Source organism: Durio zibethinus, chromosome 28, assembly GCF_047325235.1.
Source record: "Durio zibethinus cultivar Kanyao isolate XHJ-2024 chromosome 28, ASM4732523v1, whole genome shotgun sequence".
NCBI classification, from domain to species: domain Eukaryota; kingdom Viridiplantae; phylum Streptophyta; class Magnoliopsida; order Malvales; family Malvaceae; genus Durio; species Durio zibethinus.
The window spans coordinates 1661185-1681915 of record NC_143189.1 but is presented as its reverse complement, the minus strand read 5'-3'; the positions used below and the strand labels follow the sequence as shown (position 1 = coordinate 1681915).

The following is a 20731-nucleotide window of genomic DNA, read 5'->3' as shown; positions in this document are numbered from 1 at the left end:
ATATTAGAATTAAAAATATATAATATTTCATATATTATTATTATATTTTTTATTATTTTTCGTATTGTGTTTCGAGTGTTGTATTTTTATTAACTATTTGATCAAAATATAAAATTTTTAAATTTTTTTGTAAATTATACTTTTTTATTAAAATATTTAAAACAAAAAAAAAGGTAACTTAATTATGGATAATAAACGGTAAAAACTCAAAACTTATAAAAATTCACACAATTATAATCTAACATCAGACAAAGATCATTTTTTTTCCAAAACTAATTAAAACCAACTTATAATGTCTAAATCCAATCTAAACTAAACACACTATGATCTCTATTAGACCCAATAACTTATTAAACTCCTTTTTCAACCAACAGCTATTTAAAAAATATAAAATAATTTGATAACTCAATTATGAGTTACCTTTCAATTAAGAGTTATCCACACTAGTAGACAACTTTTATTGTACATTATGTTATTAATTTACATGTAGAGAATGAATTAATACTCTCACAACGTTCATCCAAAAATAGTACTATCATTCTTACAAATTTTGTCCAAAGACAATATCAATTAGCTTTATATTATCTTAAAAGGATCTTATTTAAATAATTTTTTATTCATAATTAAATTTTATTATTTGAAATATTAAAAAGTTTTTAGATTTTTTAAATATTTTAATAGAATTTCGAGAAAGTTATTTCATCTATAAAAAATAAAAAAAAACTTATTTACTTCTTTGAAGAGATTTTGTCGTTGGATTAATTTAAAATTTTATAAAAATGAAGTTTACATTTTTATTTATATTTATTTATGATTTTACCAACTTTTATTTATGTTAAATATTTTATTAAAAATAAATAAATTATTTTTTATTACAATACTTTCAAAATCTTTTCAAAACTTTTGGTAAAATTTTAAAAAAATTCATCACCTAAGAATTCCAATCATCATTTGCAATTTTCTTCTAATTTAATTATTAAAATTTTTTACATTTTGTAAATTTATATGATATAAATAAATAAATATAATTATAAAAATTATAAATTTATTTGTCTAACACTTATTTTTTAGTTTTTATATTGTCAACCGATTAAAATATGTTCATAACAAAAAATTTTAAGTATATAAGCAAACAAACAAATAAATGAGCAAATCAACAAATAAAAAATAAAATCAAAATTAAAAGAAAAAAAAAACAAAAACAAAATAAAAATATTAATTCAAAACTAGAATTTTGCCTTTGGAATGTCGGGCTGATAATTTTTTATTAAATTTTATTTTTATTATGTTTTTATATTTTATAAAAAAATATATTTATTATTTTTGTTAAAATAATAAATATATTTTTTATAATGACTAGAAATAGTTCTCATGAGGTGGATTAATTATTTTAATAAAATAATAATAAATAAAAAAAATAAAAACATTAGAATTAAAAATATATATAATATTTCATATCTAATATATATATTATATTACAACATACAATGATGCATGATTAAAATTATTTATGTGGATGCTTAGGTGGATAATCTCTTTTAATAACACATAGAATAATATTTATATTATTTTATTTATCAAATAAAATATTTTAAAAAATTATTTAAATTGAATATTTTAGATAATTATTTAAATTGAAATCAAAATCTATCTAAGATTGAAAATTTTGCATAAGATTTGAATTTAAATATATTAAATTATAATTTATCTTTTTTTTAATTTACTGACAGTTCCAAATATATATACTTAAAAAAATTATTTGCTATCAAATAATTCTATTTAATAAATTATTTAAATTTAATATTTTTAGATAATTATTTAAAATCAAATCAAAATCTATCAAAAATTAAAAATTATTTAATAGATTATTTAAATTTAATACTTTTAGATAAGTTAATAAATTATTGACTAGAAAGCATGTATTGTTAAAGTAATAAAAGCTTGTATCTTTATATGAAAATATGAGACATTTGAATGTTGATAAAAAATTAGATAAAAATATAATTTTACTTTGAAAACAAATATAATGTTTTTATTTATATTCTAATTCAAATATTGTTATATTATATATTTGGTTAATTTATTCGTTTCTCTTTAGTTCATAACTTTTTTGAATTTTGCTTAGATTAATTATAATTAACTTTTTGTATTATATTTTTTTTGGTTTTATTCATTTCTTCAATGTTTTTATTTTCTATTAATTTATTAACATATTTGCTTATATTATTGTATATATTTAATCTTGACAAATTAATATGTAAATTTATATTCTCTATTTTTTTTTTGCTATACTTTTTATTATTGAATTTCTTTATTTACAATGGATGATATGAGAAGAATGATGATTACTATCATATCTAACTCATAAAAAATACTATCAATTATGTTAAAAATAATTAAAAATAAAAAAATATTTCAAGAAAAAAGTTTTTAAGAATAACATAAAAAATTATTGTTTTCCTTTTATTTAAAAAATAACTTTATTTTGTTGATATATATAGAAATAATTGTTAGCCCAATATATTTATGTAATAATTACCTGAAGTATGTCAAAATAAAAACTAATAAAGAGCAAATGATTATAACAAAATTAACAATTGTAATTTGTTGTTCAATCAAATATATATATATTTATATATATATACCACCTAATCCTCATTATGATAAAAATAATTGTCATAACGTCTAGATCCGGGGATCTATCGCTAGACATTGACTTTAAGGGAGTCACCACCAATCTTTTTTTATCTAGGTGCGATTGGCTACCTAAGGAATCTAGCCTTTCAGGGGACACCTAAGTTTAAAGGTCCTTAAAAGAATAGTTTCAGGTCTACTAATCAGAACAGGGTTCGGGAGTTCGGTTACGTGTAAGGAAGGTTATAGCACCCTCACAACGCCAATCAAAAGATGGTACCAGCTTAAATTTGTGTTATCCAATAAGCCTTAAAATTTTACCAAGTAATTAATTATTAGAAATTATTCTCAATTGACTCTAATACTTTTAGCAAAAAATTGAAAAAATTTCCTCACCTCAGGAGTATGCAAGAAAACTACTGTTTCACTTGCAGAGGCTTCATCGTCGGATTATTTAAAGAAAAATCAAAATCAAAATCAAAATAAAAAAGAAGGAAAGAATGATTGTTTTTGTGCAGAAAAAATTGATACTTTCAACTTTTCCCCAAAAAGATTTTTTGGAAATTTATTTTTAAGGAAAATTGATATTTTCAATTTTTCCCCAAAAATGTGTTTTTTGGAAACTTTGATTTTCAAGAAAAATTGATACTTTCAACTTTTCCTCAAAAATTGATTTTTTTGAAATTTATTTTTAAGGAAAATTGATACTTTCAACTTTTTCCCAAAAATATTTTTTTTAGAAATTTATTTTTAAGAAAAATTGATACTTTCAACTTTTCCTCAAAAATATTTTTTTTTTGAAATTTTATTTTTAAGGAAAATTGATACTTTCAACTTTTCCTCAAAAACCTTTTTTTTTTGAAAATTTATTTTTTTGGATTTTTTTTAAAAAAAAGGAAATAAAATAATAAAGTAAAAGAAAAGAAAAGAAAATAAAATAAAAATAATAAAAAAAGGTAAAACCAAAAATAAAAATAAAATAAAGATAAAAGAACATTAAATAATTCTAATTTAATAAATAAAAATAAATAAATAAATAAAAATTTAAAAAAAAAAACTTGGAGCGGCTCGGGAAACGGCTCGGCTCGAGGAAAAGAGAACGGCTCGAAAAAGCGGCTTGGGACCTCGGCTGGGCTCGGAGGGGGGAAGACACGCGTGGGTCAAGAAGCGGGTCGACGCTTGGGTCGGGTCGGATCTCGGTAAAATGCGCGGATCCTCTGGGTTATTTAAGGCAAAAACGACGTCGTTTTGGGAGGGTATATAAGGCTCTTCCCTTTGTTTTTCGACAGAAAGCTCCTCCCCTCTCTCTCTCTTCTTCTTTTTTCCTTTCGTTTCTCTCTAAAAGGTCGAAGAACTCCGGTTGAATGTTCACCGGATTCTGAAAAATTTTATCGAAATCTGGGTTTTTCATCGGAAGTTGGCCAGAAGTTCACCGAAAGTTGGTCGGTTTCTGGGATCCTTCGTCAAAAACTGGGTAGCTCGCCGAAAACTTCAAAGTTGGCAGAAATCTTTGTCGAAAAATGCAAATTTCACCGGAAAATTCAACCGAAATCTGGAATTTTTCAAAAATTTCCAGAAAAAAAAATTGTCAAAAATCTTCAAAAAATTTCTGCTAATTTTCAAAACATTTTTAAACCTTTTCTTAGCCTTCTATACGCCCATTTTCTCTCAAATCAGTAGCTTTGTTCACTGTTTTTTTTTCTGTCCCTTGCTTCTGTTTCAGAGGGTCCTTTTTATAGGAATTGATCAAGAGTTCCTGATCAATCCCAATTTCTCTTTGGACGGGGATTCAATCTTTGAATCCAATTTGGACTCTTCTGATTGAATCTCTATTTACAGTAGAATTCTTCAGCCTTCAATCACAGCCCGAAAAAAAAAAAATAATAATCAGATAAACGAAAAAAATAAAAAAAATTAACAGATAATTAAAAATAAAATAAGATAAATCCAAAAAATATTACAAGATAAAAAAAAATAATAATAATAAATAAATTATAATATAATAATAAATATATAACTATATAAATAAAATACATATAAATATTAACAGAAAAAAAATAAAGATATACATATATTAATACATAGTAATAATAAATAATAAAATACATAAAATAAAAAAGAAAAAAAATAAAAATAATACAAAATAAGAACCGAATTGGGCTTACCTATTTGGGTCAGGCCCAATTGATCCGGACCTGGATCAAATTGGGTGTCTACAACAATTATTAATCTTAGCTATTTAAATATTGATTCTTATTTTTATTAAATAAGAAAAAAGAGGTATCAAAATTTTTAATATTTAGCAAATAAATTGAAGAAAAAATTTTTTAATGAAAAAAAAGGATTTCTTACAAAAGTTTAAACTTTTTTTAAATGAATAATGTTATTTATAATATGTTATATAAAATTATCATTTAATTGCAACTTAGTATTTATAAATATATGATTATATATTAGATAAAAAATTAAAAAATAAATTTAAAATTATGTAAAATTTAATAAAAAAATAATGTACATTGTACGGGTTAGAAAAGCTAGTATTATTATATTTTTTTATTATTTTTATGTTATGTTATGAGTGTTGTATTTTTTATTAATTATTTGATCAAAACATATAATTTTTAATTTTTTTATAAATTATAAACACTTTTTATATAAATATTTAAAACAAAAAAAATAATTTATTTTTTAATTTTTAATTTTTTATGTTTTTATTTATTATTATATTTTATTATTTTATTTTATTTGATTGTGGCTAATAAATGGTATCAACTCAAAACTTGTAAAAATTCACAAATTATAATCTAACATCAAACGAAAATCATATTCTTTTTTTTCAAATCTAATTAAAACCCAACTTATTATGTGTCAATCTAATTTAAACCAAACACATTATGATCTACTAGACCAACTTATTAAACTCTTTTTTCAACCAATACCTATTTGATAAATAGAAAATAATTTGAAAGCTCAATTATGAGTTGCCCTTCAATTGAGAGTTGTTCCTACTTGGAGACAACTTTATTGTATATTATATTATTAATTTTTTTATTTTCATAAAATTAATAGTTGATTGATATTTATTGTATTGATTAAGTGCATATTAATTTTTTATTTCTTGAAATTTTGTGATATTTTTGTTTGATTTTGTGACTTCTTAAAAAAAAAACTAACTTCAAACAGGGCTTAATTTGATTAAAGGCCTAGTAGTTTGATTTTTTTTTAATTGAGACTTTAATTAAAAATAATAAAATAACTTAAATTTGATGTTTACTAACTTAACCTCACAAAACATAAGTTAATATCCCAAAGTAACCCCCAAAACATTAGTTAAAGTCCTAAATACCCTATTTAGAGTTAATTGAAAAGTCCAAACCAACCCTAAAACTATGATTAAATATCTTAATTAACCCAAATTCTTAAGTTAAAAGTCAAATTCATCTATCAAATTATTATTTATGACACAGCTTTGGTGGCTAAAAATTAAACTTCAATTTCCCATCAGGATAAGTTTAATATATTTTATAGATTTGTATAGGCCACCGGTGCATTGTGCTGAAACAAGGTTAGTCATGTTAATCACATTTATGTTTTAAAAGAAAGTTTGGTATTGAAATCCCCTTTTTCTCGAGTTATATCTCTTGCAAACAAAAAAAATTTTTTTAAAGAAGTTTCTAAAGAGGTAAATTTTAAGTTAACTAATTAACATAAGGGACAATAATAATATAAAAAATATTATTTGGCGCACCATTTTTTTCTCACACTTTTTTCTTTATTCTTACGTGATAATAATATATATCAATTTAAATATAATATCTCATTTAATTGATTTACTCATGAATTAATATATCCACTGTGCATATGAACATTTCTAATGTCATTCTCAATTTTGACAAACAAGGTTTTCTTAAAGATAGAATGTAACTAAATCTTTTTTTTTTTTTTTTTTGGAGTTTCATGTTGTTCCTATAACACGTACAGTACTGGAATTGGTGCACACAACAGACAATTCAAATCTCAACCAATGTTTTGATACCTGCTAGATAACCACAATTATGCTGGCATTGCCTTGTGTTTCATCCCATACAAAAAACCCTTGCCATCTCAACATTTGTAATTTTAAGAATCATATTTGCATCTAACAAAATATTGCTTGCTTTAAAATCTCGATGAATTATCTTAAGTCAAGAATCTTCATAAAAGTAAAAAAAATTTATGAACAATTCCTTCTATGATTTTGTAGCACCTTTCCTAATCCAAGTGTGATCGCTTGACTAGGTCTATATTACGTGTTTACAGAAGTTTCAGATTGACTATAATGGAATAAGAGAAATTACTAGGATTATAGGCTTCTCTTGGATATTATCACTTTTATCAGTTTACAAATATGTTCATGTTGATGTCTATGCCTTAAAGAAAAACAGAAAATTTATAAAAATTAATACATCTGAAAGTGAAACGGAAACACTACCAAATATGAAATGATCAAGGCTTGTGTTCGCAACAAACTCATAAATGAGAAGCTTTTCATGTCCTTCCAAGCAGAAACCAAGGAGCCTAACTAAATTGTTGTGTTGAAACTTGGCTACTAACAGGACCTCATTCTTAGACTTATAAACGTAAAAGACTAATCTTTTTCATTCACTTTTTGTTAAAGTAAATTTCGGTAAGGCTAAGATTATCACCTGTATTTACAATTTCATTTTATTTAGTTTCTATATTTCGATCTACATTAAAAAAAAAAAAAAAAACTCTAATATATTGTTGTTCAAACCGTTGTTCAACCCTTTGACAGGGCGTCAAGGAAGAAGATACTAATCAACTATTTGAACTTTGAAGAATACTAATAAACTGTTTGGAATAAAGATTTGTGGTCGAACTTTAAACATTTGATTGAGATAGAAGCGGTCCAAGATAAAACAATCTTTGGCGGTGGCACGATGCCAACTTCTTTATTAGTTTTGTTTTTCTAACATAAATTTCTTTTATAAAGCACATGAGACGCCAATCGTCTCCTGACCAAACCAAATGTCCAAATCAAAGCAACAACTAAGCTCAATTACAAGTACTTTTTGTTGCATCCATCAGCTTATTAACTTACTTTTAAATAATGGTCAAATCTAAAATTTTTCCCATTGCTAATCCAAAATAAAAAGGATAATAAAGTAGTTATTTTTTTAATTGTTGACGGTTGACAGGTTCTTCATGTTTCCTTCGATCAATGAAATATCATTTGTCAAAAAAATAAAATGGTACAAAGAATTAATTAGTACAACATGCAGCATCTCAGTGCATCAACTTTCAAGAATCGCAAGTATATAATTTCATTACATGAAAAAATTGTTTATGTTTAATAACTAACTGCAACATATTAAAATACAGAACAAATGGTTATAATTGAAACTAACATCCATTATAATGGTGGTTAAGCACCTAACGACAAGATAACTCTGTAATTGATGCCTCATTTTTCGATAAGGGCAAGGCTTCGTCATTGGAATGATCCGTAACACTTGAGAGGTCCGATTGAATGGTGCTGTGCATGAAAAATGCTGGCTGTGAAGGCAACGGAAGTGTAAGTGAGTTACTATTAAGCATGACGCCAACCGAAGCCATGGTTGGTCTGTCCACCACATTTTCTTGAACACAGAGTAAAGCAATGTGGATGCATCTTGTCATTTCAGCTTTTGAAGAAACCATCAGAGTTGGATCTATGAGATTCACCGTTGATCCTTCCCTCCAATTTTTCCACGCCTGCAAGGATTTTTTTAGTAAGCAACATAATATTGAGGCTTCTAATCCTCACCAAGTTTAAAACTATTTGAATTTATGAATTTCATACTCACATAGCTTAAAAGATCTTCTACATTCTCTGCATCGCGGAAACAATTATTTCTTCGACCGGTGACTATTTCCAAAACCAATACTCCAAAGCTAAAGACATCAGATTTCACGGAAAATTGTCCATGCATTGCATATTCTGGAGCCATGTAACCACTACCAATCAAGAATAAAAACACAAATAATTAGAATCATATTATTAATTTCCCTTTGAAATATATGCGTGGCATTTGGGGTTTTCATAATGTAATTGGCTTTTTTGGTAGATAAACGGTGTTAATTCGTAAAGCTAGACGGTTGATCATGTTACTTAGGAAATTACTTACTAGGTTCCCACAATTCTACTTGTATTGCCCTGTGTTTCATCCATTGAAAACAATCTTGCCATGCCGAAGTCTGCAATTTTTGGATTCATACCTGCGTCGAGCAAAACATTACTCGCTTTGAGGTCACGATGAATTATTCGAAGTCGAGAATCTTCATGAAGATAAAGGAGTCCCCGAGCAATTCCTCCTATGATTTTGTAGCGTTGTTCCCAGTCCAGTTGTTCCCTCTTTCTTGGATCTATATATAATTTACCAATAAGAAATCAATCATGTGTGGTTTTCTATCAATTTACCGATAAGAAATCAATCATGTGTGGTTTTCTATCACCGGCAGTGCTTTCTACGTACGTACTAACTAACAAATAAAATATAAGTGAATTCAAGATTAAATGCAGCAATACCAAATATGAAACGGTCGAGGCTTGCATTAGGTACAAACTCATAGACAAGAAGTCTTTCAGTTCTTTCCAGGCTGAAACCAAGAAGTCTGACTAAATTTCGGTGTTGAAGTTTGGCCACCAAGAGGACTTCATTCTTGAATTCTAAATCTCCTTGTCCAGATTCCCTGGATAACCTTTTTACAGCAATATCTTCTCCAGAGGAAAGCCTACCCTGAAAAACATTGGATTGGAACAAAGTATATATACGTCAAATACTTACATTACATCAAGAATTAGCAAACAGAAATATTTATTTTTCCTTTACCTTGTAAACAGCACCAAAGCCACCTTGCCCAAGCTTATATTCATCGGAAAAGTTATTTGTTGCAGTTCTAATGGTGCCAAAATCAAATTGCAAAGACTCTGCACTGATAATATCTTCATCCGTAGCTGCGAGGAGCAAGTAATTATCATTACTAAAGGTTGAACTTGATATATATGGCTAAATTAGCAAGTTTGACACGCAAAAGCCTTTCTAAATAAATAAATAATCTTTTCCTATAAAATTGTTGGAAAGACGTTTAATCTTACTTTCAACAGTTTCCTTCCTCTTTCTAGCTCTCAAAAAAAGGTAGACACAGAGGGTAAGTATCATAACACTGGCAGATGGAACAACGACAGCGATGACAATTCGAGATGTGTTGTTCTTATTTCCTGCAAAAAACCAAACATTTGATTTCATAACAAAGCTTGCTGATTAATCAAGTCCTGAATTAAGAAAGAAAAAAAAGAATAACAATTTGGAACATTGAAAAGAGACAGAAAAGGAGACACAGATATGGAGCACATATAGGACGGTTTGACTCAACAGATTTGAAGCAGAGAATAGGTGTTTTACCTGTTGAGTTTGTGGCTTCATTGGAGGGCGGAGGAGGAGATGAAGAGGGTGGTGGTGCACCGGGTGAAGCATTGTAGAAACGTTCCATCTCAAACTGTAAACTACAGCTAGTCGTAATTACCCTGCCTCCTCGTCTTCCAGCACAACATTGTGGAATCTGTTGAAAAGATCTCTCCAAGCAAGTGGTACAATCTTGCAGGGACAAATCAGGAGTGCACTGCACAAGTGCATATATTGGTTGGAAATTCGAATCGTCAACATTTCCTGTTGCATACTTGCGTAAAGAACCTCCTGATGCGGCTCTTTCTATTAGTTGAAACAGCAAATTACTCAGCGATGCATTAAAACTGACCGGATTCGTTACAGTCATAGAGTTCGACAAATAGAAAAAAACACTAGCTTCCATGACACCCAAGATGGAGCGATTTGAGTAGCGCAACACACAATAGTCATACCAAATAGCTGCTTCCATCCTGTTGGGACACCGATTTGTTAGCTCAGTGGTAGCATTATTGATGCAACTAAGGCAAACATCTGGGTTAATATCTCCTCTACAAAGGGCAACCGCGTTAACCCTGTCGGTGTTTTGGCCGACGGACATATTGTAGAAGCCGTAATCATTTGCTGATATAGAGGAGAAAGAAGATAGGAGGTTGTTGAGGTTTGCCTCGTAGCTGCTGTTAGCGGTAAAGTTACCTCGATCGTCTGAACAACTTGGAAATAACAGAGAGTTCTGGGCGCTGCTGAAACTAAGAACAAGGTTAAGAGCTAAAAAGAAAAGAAGTCTTGAAGAACCCATTGCCATCATTTTAATCTAATCCTTGAAAATTGAAACTTTTGATTCATGAGGTTTTATAATTATCTATGTTGAATAAGTCAATTTCGGCTTTGTATTGGATCAATTCAAAAAGGGTTGGCAAAAAGATTTTGTGTGAACTTTAACGAAAATTTTTTAAAATTTTAAAAAAATTTAATATTCAAGTCTTATTAAATTTGATCTAGTTTTATATTAAATTTTTTTCATAATAAATTAATTTATTAATTGATTCGTTGCTTAAAATCTAAAGTTTGACTACAATATTTTAGAGTTGTGTTGGAAAATTTTATTTTTGTATGGTTATTTCCTTTTATGATTATGACTTGAGTTTAAAGAAATTGGGTGGTTCGGTTGTAATTATGACATGAGTTTAAGACTAATCAAATCCATAGAATTGAAATACTCTGTCATCGCATGGAAATTAAACTCTTCAATAATATGCCTCAACATGAGGTTGATGGAAGTAGTTGAGACAAAGCCATCACATGTTGCAATATTAATCGTTGTTTTTTATATATTAAAAATGAAATTTATGTAAGCTATCTTAGACCTTTTATAATAGTAATAATGATTTTTTTAATTATTAATAAATAATACATAAAAAAATCCTAATCTCATTTGAAACGGACCACAAAATATTAGTCTATTATTATTATTTTCTCAAAAATAAATATATAAATAAAACGTATAGAATGCAAGTTAATTAAACTTGCAATTAAGTGACCATATACTATAAGTAATTATTTTTGCTTAGTTGGCATGGAAAGGCGAATTGATTCCTCTAGAGATATTGAACGAGTCACTTATTATTAAAAAATTTATACAAGTCTCTTGTGGATTGTGCTGAAACAAGTTTAGTCCTGTTAATCTCATTTATGATTTAAAGAAATTTTGGTATTGAAACCCCTTTTCTCTCAAGTTATATCTTTTGCTAACAAGAAAATTTTTTTTAAGAAGTTTATAAAGAGGTAAATTTTAAGTTTACTATTTAATATATGGATAGATACTATTATAAAAAATATGATTTGCCGCACCATTTTTGTTCTAACATTTTTTTTATTTTTAAGTTAAAATAATTTATTGATTTACGTGTAATATTTTATTTAAAAATTAATTGATTTATCCATAAATTGATCGAACTAACATTTGAATTTATTTGATAACTATATATTATATCATGAATACAAATATTTTAGACCAAATTGATAGGATAAATAACATACTATAATATAATATAACCATTGATTCTTTTTTTTTGTTCAATTTAATGAAATGTTAAAACTAAAAGAAAACCCACATTCACTCTCTCCTTACAACTATGGAGTTTGAAACATTAATTGTATAGCAAGTTTATTATGTACAACTGTCCTTGAATAAAAGAAACCGAATATCATGGCAAATATTCATTAATGGTTCATGACGACTTGTAATTGTACTTAAAATTGCCGAATCAAATTAAAAGGCTTAGATGCAACATTTACTTATGAAACAAAATGAAACGAGTCTTTCAATCCTTTTTCTCCCATTTCTAATCAAACAAAATGATATTCATACCTAATTTTTACACCCATAAGTTACGATCATAAGTTCAATAAACAGGAAAAAAAAAGCTATACTCAGAATTTGATTAAGAAAAGCAAATAGAGTGTATACCGGTGGGCAAGAACACCAAATTCAGGAATTGGAAGCTGTTATTGACATGAAGCAAAGCAACACCATTTTTTTAGAGCATCAATTTTACAACCAATAATCTTTTTCTAAACTCTCACCAACTCCAATCACTGTGGAAACAAATCCAAGTTGAAGTGGTGCAACGAGTGACATCGAACGATTCAATTGTCGAACGCTATCGAGGATAGAGCTCAGTAATTGAAACATCGTTCGTGGACAATGGATATGCTTCGCTTTTGAATTCGATGGACTCTGTCATCTGAGAATTATAACCCAACGAGGATGACATATCAGATTCAATGTTGCTGTGCATAAAAAATGCTGGTTGTGAGGGCAGCGGGAGGGAGATTGAGAAGCTATTAAGCATCAGAATAACTGTAGCCATGGTTGGTCTGTCAGCTACTTTTTCTTGAACGCATAGCAATCCAATGTGGATACATCTCATCATTTCATTTCTCGAACCATCTCTCAAAGTTGGATCAATGATATTCAATGCTGTCCCTTCCCTCCAATTTTTCCATGCCTGCAGCAAGAAATTATCAATTTGTAGACAAATAATGGTGCAAATTTCTACCCAAAGAGAAACAAATATGACTTTACAGAGTATACTTACACAGCTTAGTAGGTCCTCCACCGTCTCCCCATTTCGGAAGCAATTATTTTTCTGACCACTTATAATTTCCAAAATCAACACACCAAAACTGAAAACATCTGATTTTACTGAGAATTGCCCGTGCATAGCATACTCTGGTGCCATATATCCACTGCAGATGAACATTTCTAATGTCATTCTCAATTTTGACGAACAAGGTTTTCTTAAAGATAGAATGTAACTAAATCGTTTTTTTGGAGTTTCATGCTGTTTCTATGACATATACAGTGCTGGAATCCGTTCATACAATAAACAATTCAAAGCTCAATCAATATTTTGATACTTACTAGGTGCCCACAATTCTGCTGGTATTGCCTTGTGTTTCATCCCGAACAAACAACCTTGCCATCCCAAAATCTGCAATTTTAGGAACCATATCTGCATCTAACAAAACGTTGCTTGCCTTAAGGTCCCGATGAATTATCCTAAGTCGAGAATCTTCGTGAAGGTAAAGGAGCCCACGAGTAATTCCTCCTATGATTTTGTAGCGCCTTTCCCAATCCAGTTGTGCACGCTTGACTTGATCTATATTACATGTTCGTAGAAGCTTTAGATTGACTATAGTGGAATAAGAGAAATTACTAGGATTATAGGCTTCGTTTGGATATTATCCCTTGTCAGTTTACATATATGTTCATGTTGATGTCCATGGCTTAAAAAAAAAACAAAAAATTTATAAAAATGATTAGGAATACATCTGAAAGTGAAACGGAAACTGTACCAAATATGAAATGATCAAGGCTTGTGTTTGGCACAAACTCATAAATGAGAAGCTTTTCATGTCCTTCCAAGCAGAAGCCAAGGAGCCTAACTAAATTGCGGTGTTGAAGCTGCGCCACTAACAGGACCTCATTCTTAAACTCTTGGTCTCCTTGTCCAGAATTCATGGATAGTCTTTTCACAGCAACCTCTTGTCCATTTGGAAGCCGACCCTGAAAATAGAATAATGGACCATAAGAGATTTTAAATTGATTTCATAATTTAGGTTAAGCTTTCATAGTTTGAGACAATTTAATATTCTTTTCCAATTAGCTGAGCTCTTTACCTTGTAAACAGCTCCAAATCCACCTTGACCAAGCTTATTTGCATCAGAAAAGTTATTAGTTGCAACCCGAACTGTGGCAAAGTCGAATTGCAGGGACTCAGCCCTAATAACCTCATCATCAGCTGCAAGAAGCAAAATGTTTACACTTGCAGATAAAAAATGGCATTTTGCACGCATTTCAAGTAAATTCTACTGGATATCATAAACTTTTTCACTGGTTATTGACAGTAATCTTTGCTTATTCATCACGATTCTTCACCAGCTAGCAGCTAATACTTGAAAGCCTTTTTCCTATATATTTTACTGAATCAAGTCCATTATCATATTGCATTAGGGAGTAATATTACTTACTTCCAAGTTTTTCATGGGTCTTCCTGACTCTCCAAAAGATGCAGATGGAGGTAATCAGTATCAGAACTCCAACAACTGAGGCAACAACAATTATGACAATACGAGTTGTATTATTGCCGTTTCCTGCAAAATTCATAAGTGTGGCTCCAATCAGAATTAGAATTCTATATAATTACACATTGAATGGATAAACCTAGAAGACAATGAAGAAAATTCCCACAAGACCACATAATAAATCCTTCAAATCTGGTTGTCACATATTAAACCGCTACATATTGGTGCTCGTCTCTAACTAATTTTATTTGCTTTTTAAGTGCTTTGCTCTGTTTATTCTGTTTCTTCTATTTACCCTGTGAGTCCTTACCAAAAAATTTTACGTAAATAGTAGCATTTTTCCCTTGAATTCTAATACCCCTATTTTTTTCTTTATTTTTAATCGAAAATGATTTCTATTATTAAGAAACTAATTTGTAACATGGGAAATAAGAACAATCGAATTATTCAGCGATTTGGAGTGTTTTTTTTTCTTAGAACAAAAAAATTTTGGTTTCTAGTTGATAGAAGTATGGAAAATGATATATGGTTATCCAGAAGACAATTAATTTGATCGAACTACACCTAGTAATCATTTTAAATGAAAGAGAAAGAAATATTTTTATCGGCAAGACTAGATAATTTACCTCCTGGAGGAGGAGAAGAAGTTGGAGACGGTGGAGGCGACGGTAGAGGAATTGGAGTCTGATAAAATGAGCTAGACTCAAACCTCAAGAAACAGCTTGGTCGAAGAACCCTGCATCCCATCTTCCCCAAGCAGCAACCTCCAATCCCTTGCTTAGCCTCAGTTAGACAATTACCACATTCTTGCTCGGACAAATCAGGAGTGCACTGTTCTTGAGCGTATACTGTTTGAAAGGCACCCACCGGATAGTTATCTGCTGCATACTTGCGAAGAGGACCCCCAGCTGCGGCTCGACTGCTCAGATTATTCAACAGGTTATCCAATGCCTGATTGAACTGATCAGCATTCGCTACGTCCTGTGTGTTGAGTAGACAAGTGCCAGGAGAGTCTTCCATTTCTCCAAAGATGTCTCGGTTGGCGTAGCGCAGCATACAATATTCAGACCATCCAATCACCTCCTTGTAAAAGGGACATCGCTGCCTGAGTTCAGATATGGTGTCATTGAGGCAACTGTTGCAAACAGTTTGGTTTATGTCCCCCCTGCAAAGTGCTATTGCATTAACTTTGGTGGCGTTTTCATCACCAGCAGACAGATTATAGAACCCATAGTTGAATTCCGTCAGAGAGGTAAGTTGAGAGAAGATGTTGTTGAGGTTGGCCTGGTAAGTGCTGTTTGCAGTATAGTTACCTGCTGTGCTTATACAACGATCCTGAAAGTATTGATCGGCTGCTAGGGTGAGAGTAGCAAGGAATGGGAGAACCGAATAAAACAAGAGAAGCAGTCTTGGAGATCCAATTGCCATACCGTCTCTCTGCTCTTCCAATTTTTTTTTTCTATATGAGACTTTATAAACATAGCTGCTTAAATGGTGAAAGCATTAATAAATTACTAAACCGAATTGAGATATTGCGACTTTTCTGAAACGACCTTCCAGATACCAATATTTAATAAAGTAATTTGGATGGTGCGCATGATATTTTTGCGCATGTTGATGTAACCCATAGATTTATGTATATTATAATTATTTCATATATTAGTTGGGCGAGTAGATAGGACAACAGGTTGATAAAGATGGCAGTGGTTGGCGACAAGTCGCCATGGACCAACTGGGCTTTCTTTGTGCCCCAAAGGCGGAATTTTCACTGGGCACCGGTTTGATCGTTATTCATTTATACGGCGTATTCACACTGTAGTTAACTAGAGTAGATGTTTAGGTTACCAATAAAACTGACCTGAATTAACCTACAGAACTTGTAAATGCAAATATTGGATTGTCATTAAAAACAAAATAAAATAATTGGAGAGGATTGTCAATGTTTCGTCATTGTTACGTTTAAATAATTCTATTTAGACTTTTTGGTCCATAAGCTTTTTATAAGTTTTCTATCCGGCCCAGTTGGTGGGTTTTATTGTATGGACTAAATTTATTTCTTGATCATTAATTCTCTTTGCAAATGTTGAAGACTCTAATTGATCAGCAATGGCTAGCTCTCTCAAAACATCAGTCCAACAGCCTGCTATGCTAATTCAAGGTCTCGACAATGATATAGAAGATTTGTATGATCATGTTGAAATTTTTAATTTTGGGCTAGTCATAAGTTCTTTCGTAAGAAATTGCTGGAAGGGCTTCATAGTTCACACGCTATGTTTAAAACCAAAAGAAGATTCAAAATTTAAAAAAAAAAAAAAAAAGAGCCGTCGATGGATATGGGACTGGTGGAAAAGATAAGCTGTGACGCCTCGAGGTTGATTCCGTCTCCATTGAATACAAGAAGGGCCCATGCTTTACTTTTATTTGCTTGTGGCAATTATAATGCCGTGTCAAAATCAAACACTTTGCCAGTCAAACAGGAAGATTTCCTTTTTTTTTTTTTTTTATGATTGTTTATCTACATGACAATTATTTGCATATCATCAGTGGTTGATTAGGCTAAAGCACATGTCGATGTGCAGCTTAAAATACGGGAGTCCAACCGTGACAGCTGGCAGATTCGTGGTAGAGAACGTGGCCTGATATAGTTTATATCAATTAGTCAAAAAACCAACGTAATCTGTTGACTAATAGGTATCGCACGCACTACTACATTTATATTTCAAAGCGACTTAGGATGAGATTGGACTTTCTATGAGAGATTATTATTATTATTATTTTTTGTGTCCAATGATCTATGGATATTCAAACAGATGACCGATGCGATGAAAGCAGATCATCGATGCCCGTGAATTTTATTTATTTATTTTTACCCCTAAATCTTATTTTAATACTAATTGAGCCAATTTTTTTCATTTTAATTTTTTTTATTTTTTCCATAACATTTTAATTTTTTCATTTAAAAATTATAAAAGTACTTTCATTAATTTAATAAAAAAAAAAAATATTATATAATATATTAATATATAAATTAAATAAATATTATTATTTATTATTAATAATTAATCATACCTCCATTAATATTTTTACTTTCACCGAATCAATCTTACTTTTCATTCAAATGAATTCTTATTCAAAAAGAAAAAAAGAATGATAACATATTTGATTAACCCCGGCATACTTCACAAATGACAAGGACGGTCTAAGGGTATAAATGAGATCAAACTGACAATTACAAATGACAATCATAAATGACAATGGTATTGAATTTGACAAAGAAATGCTTACAAATGTGACCAGCTGCTTGCTATCTTGGATACAGCTCGGTAATCGAAACCTCGCTTTTCGATTGACAGGAATTTGTTGCCCTTGAATTTAAGTCCTGCGACCATTGAACCTCTGATTGAGTGTTGTGCATAAAAAATGCTGGTTATGAGGGTAGTGGGAGAGTGACAGAGTTGCTTGTTAGCATCAGAACAACTGAAGCCATGTCTGGTCTCTCGGCTACGTTTTCTTGAACACAAAGCAGCCCAATGTGGATGCATCTCATCAGCTCAGTTCTTGAACCATCCTTCAAAGTGGGATCTACAAGATCCAGTGCTGTCCCATCCTTCCAATTTCTCCAAGCCTGAAGGGGTTTAGTTCATGCAAATTATTAAACAGTAAATTCTTTTAATGCTTTGAATAAATTTCATGAGTGGCAGTCTCGAACTCGGGCACAAAGGATATTACTACTTACATAGCTTAGTAGATCTACATTATTCCCGTTACGGAAAGCACTAATTTTCTGACCACTTAATATCTCCAAAAGTAGTACAGCAAAACTGAAAACGTCAGACTTAACAGAAAATTGACCATGCATTGCATATTCGGGCGCCATGTATCCGCTATAAATCAATAAAAGGAAACTTAGTTTTCAACCTTTGAATTGTTTGATTTATCTTATTCAAGTGAGAATGATAATGTATCAGCCAAGATTATTCTGTTATTTATATGATGCAAATTGAAGTGTAATTATTGACTCTAAATATTTCTAGTACTTACTATGTTCCCACGATTCTACTAGTAGCACCTTCAGTTTGATCAACAGCACATGATCTTGCCATGCCAAAATCTGAAATTTAAGTGAATTCAAGATTAAATGCAGCCATACGAAATATGAAGCGGTCGAGGCTTGCATTAGGTACAAACTCATAGACAAGATATCTTTCAGTTCTTTCCAGGCTGAAACCAAGAAGTCGGACTAAATTTCGGTGTTGAAGTTTGGCCACCAAGAGGACTTCATTCTTGAATTCTAAATCTCCTTGTCCAGATTCACTGGATAACCTTTTTATAGCTATATCTTCTCCAGAGGAAAGCCTACCCTGAAAAACATTGGAATGGAATAAAGTATATATATACGTCAAACACTTACATTACATCAAGAATTAGAAAACAGAGATATTTATTTCTCCTTCAACTTGTAAACGGCACCAAAGCCACCTTGCCCAAGCTTATATTCATCAGAAAAGTTATTTGTTGCAGTTCTAATGGTGCCAAAATCAAATTGAAAAGACTCTGCACTGATAATTTCTTCATCCATACCTGCGAGGAGCAAGTAATTATAATTACTAAAGGTTGAACTTGATATATATGGCTAAATTAGCAAGTTTGACACCCAAAAGCTTTTCTAAATAAATAAATAATCTTTTCCTATAAAATTGTTGGAAAGACGTTTAATCTTACTTTCAACAGTTTCCTTCCTCTTTTTAGCTCTCAAAAAAAGGTAGACACAGATGATAAGTATCATAACACTGGCAGATGGAACAACGACAGCGATGACAATTCGAGATGTGTTGTTCTTATTTCCTGCAAAAAACCAAACATTTGATTTCATAACAAAGCTTGCTGATTAATCAAGTCCTGAATTAAGAAAGCAAAAAAAGAATAACAATTCAGAACATTGAAAAGAGACAGAAAAGGAGACACAGATATGGAGCACTTATAGGACGGTTTGACTCAACAGATTTGAAGCAGAGAATAGGTGTTTTATATGTTGAGTTTGCGGTTTCATTGGAAGGCGGAGGAGGAGATGGCGAGGGTGGTGTTGTACCGGGTGAAGCATTGTAGAAACGTTCCATCTCAAACTGTAGACTACAGCTAGTCGTAATTACCCTGCCTCCTCGTCTTCCGGTACAACATTGTGGAATCTGTTGAAAAGATCTCTCCAAGGCAGGGACAAATCAGGAGTGCACTGCACAAGTGCATATATTGGTTTGAAATTTGAATCGTCAACATTTCCTCTTGCATACTTGCGTAGAGAACCTCCTGATGCGGCTCTTTCTATCAGTTGAAACAGCAAATTACTCAGCGATGCATTAAAACTGACCAGATTCGTTAAACTCATAGGGTTCGTCAAATAGAAAAAAAAAGCTAGTTTCCATGACACCCAAGATGGAGCGATTTGAGTAGCCCAACACACAATAGTCATACCAAATAGCTGCTTCCATCCTGTTGGGACACCGATTTGTTAGCTCAGTGGTAGCATTATTAATGCAACTAAGGCAAACGTCAGGGTTAATATCTCCTCTACAAAGGGCAACCGCGTTAACTCTGTCGGTGTTTTGGCCGACGGACATGTTGTAGAAGCCGTAATCATTTGCAGCTATAGAGGAGAAAGAAGACGGTAGGTTGTTGAGGTTTGCTTCGTAGGTATTGTTGGCGGTATAAGTTACCTCATCGTCTGAACAACTTGGAAATAACAGAGAGTTCTGGGCGCTGCTGACACTGAGAACAAGGTTAAGAGCTAAAAGGAAAAGAAGTCTTGAAGAACCCATTGCCATCATTTTAATCTAATCCTTGAAAATCGATACAACATCAGTCTGGAAATCCAACAAAAATGCTTTTGATTCATAAGGTTTTATAATTATCACTGTTGAATAAGTCAATTTCGGCTTTGCACTGGGTCAAATCAAAAAGGTTGGCAAAAAGATTTTGTGTCAACTTTAACGAAAAATTTTTGAAATTTTTTTAAAATTTAATATTCAGGTCTTATCAAAATTGATTTAATTTTATATTAAATTTAT

The 20731-nt window shown here is 30.7% G+C and overlaps 2 protein-coding genes and 1 pseudogene across 4 annotated transcripts; all 3 read right to left on the bottom strand.

Annotated features, from left to right (window-relative positions):
• Positions 1-6583: 6583 nt before the first annotated feature.
• On the bottom strand, positions 6584-10904 carry LOC111280929 (cysteine-rich receptor-like protein kinase 29). Its single transcript, XM_022868472.2, has 7 exons — positions 10080-10904; positions 9773-9895; positions 9507-9631; positions 9203-9413; positions 8802-9039; positions 8481-8631; positions 6584-8388 (listed from the first exon to the last, which is right to left on the bottom strand). Exons 1-7 carry the CDS (start codon positions 10885-10887, stop codon positions 8068-8070), a joined length of 1977 nt encoding a protein of 658 aa, XP_022724207.2. The 5' UTR covers positions 10888-10904; the 3' UTR covers positions 6584-8067.
• A 1593-nt stretch (positions 10905-12497) lies between these two features.
• LOC111280928 (cysteine-rich receptor-like protein kinase 29) lies at positions 12498-16208 on the bottom strand. Of its 2 annotated transcripts, XM_022868471.2 has the most exons (7): positions 15296-16208; positions 14616-14738; positions 14265-14386; positions 13941-14151; positions 13507-13744; positions 13181-13331; positions 12498-13090 (listed from the first exon to the last, which is right to left on the bottom strand). In XM_022868471.2, the coding sequence occupies exons 1-7, from the start codon at positions 16095-16097 to the stop codon at positions 12743-12745; spliced, it is 1995 nt and encodes a 664-aa protein (XP_022724206.2). In that variant the 5' UTR covers positions 16098-16208; the 3' UTR covers positions 12498-12742. The 2 variants fall into 2 exon arrangements, with proteins under 2 accessions (XP_022724206.2, XP_089613594.1); XM_089757468.1 differs by lacking the exon at positions 14616-14738 and having other exon boundaries at positions 15296-16171.
• Positions 16209-17803: 1595 nt separating this feature from the next.
• LOC111280930 (cysteine-rich receptor-like protein kinase 26) lies at positions 17804-20654 on the bottom strand (annotated as a pseudogene). Its single transcript, XR_016335211.1, has 6 exons — positions 19657-20654; positions 19392-19553; positions 19128-19250; positions 18711-19032; positions 18406-18553; positions 17804-18294 (listed from the first exon to the last, which is right to left on the bottom strand). The product of XR_016335211.1 is annotated as a cysteine-rich receptor-like protein kinase 26 (transcript).
• Between the last annotated feature and the right edge of the window lie 77 nt (positions 20655-20731).

What these genes read in the sequence shown, in the direction of transcription:
- LOC111280929 (XM_022868472.2), bottom strand. Translation starts at nt 10,887, where the DNA reads ATGATGGCAATGGGTTCTTCAAGACTTCTTTTCTTTTTAGCTCTTAAC. An exon ending in GAGGAAGGAAACTGTTGAAA is followed by an intron (nt 9,632 to 9,772) that starts GTAAGATTAAAC and finishes TGCTCCTCGCAG; the next exon opens with CTACGGATGAAGATATTATC. An exon ending in AGTAGAATTGTGGGAACCTA is followed by an intron (nt 8,632 to 8,801) that starts GTAAGTAATTTC and finishes CTTGATTGGTAG; the next exon opens with TGGTTACATGGCTCCAGAAT.
- LOC111280928 (XM_022868471.2), bottom strand. Translation starts at nt 16,097, where the DNA reads ATGGCAATTGGATCTCCAAGACTGCTTCTCTTGTTTTATTCGGTTCTC. An exon ending in CCTTGATCATTTCATATTTG is followed by an intron (nt 13,745 to 13,940) that starts GTACAGTTTCCG and finishes CATGTAATATAG; the next exon opens with ATCAAGTCAAGCGTGCACAA. An exon ending in AGCAGAATTGTGGGCACCTA is followed by an intron (nt 13,332 to 13,506) that starts GTAAGTATCAAA and finishes GTTCATCTGCAG; the next exon opens with TGGATATATGGCACCAGAGT.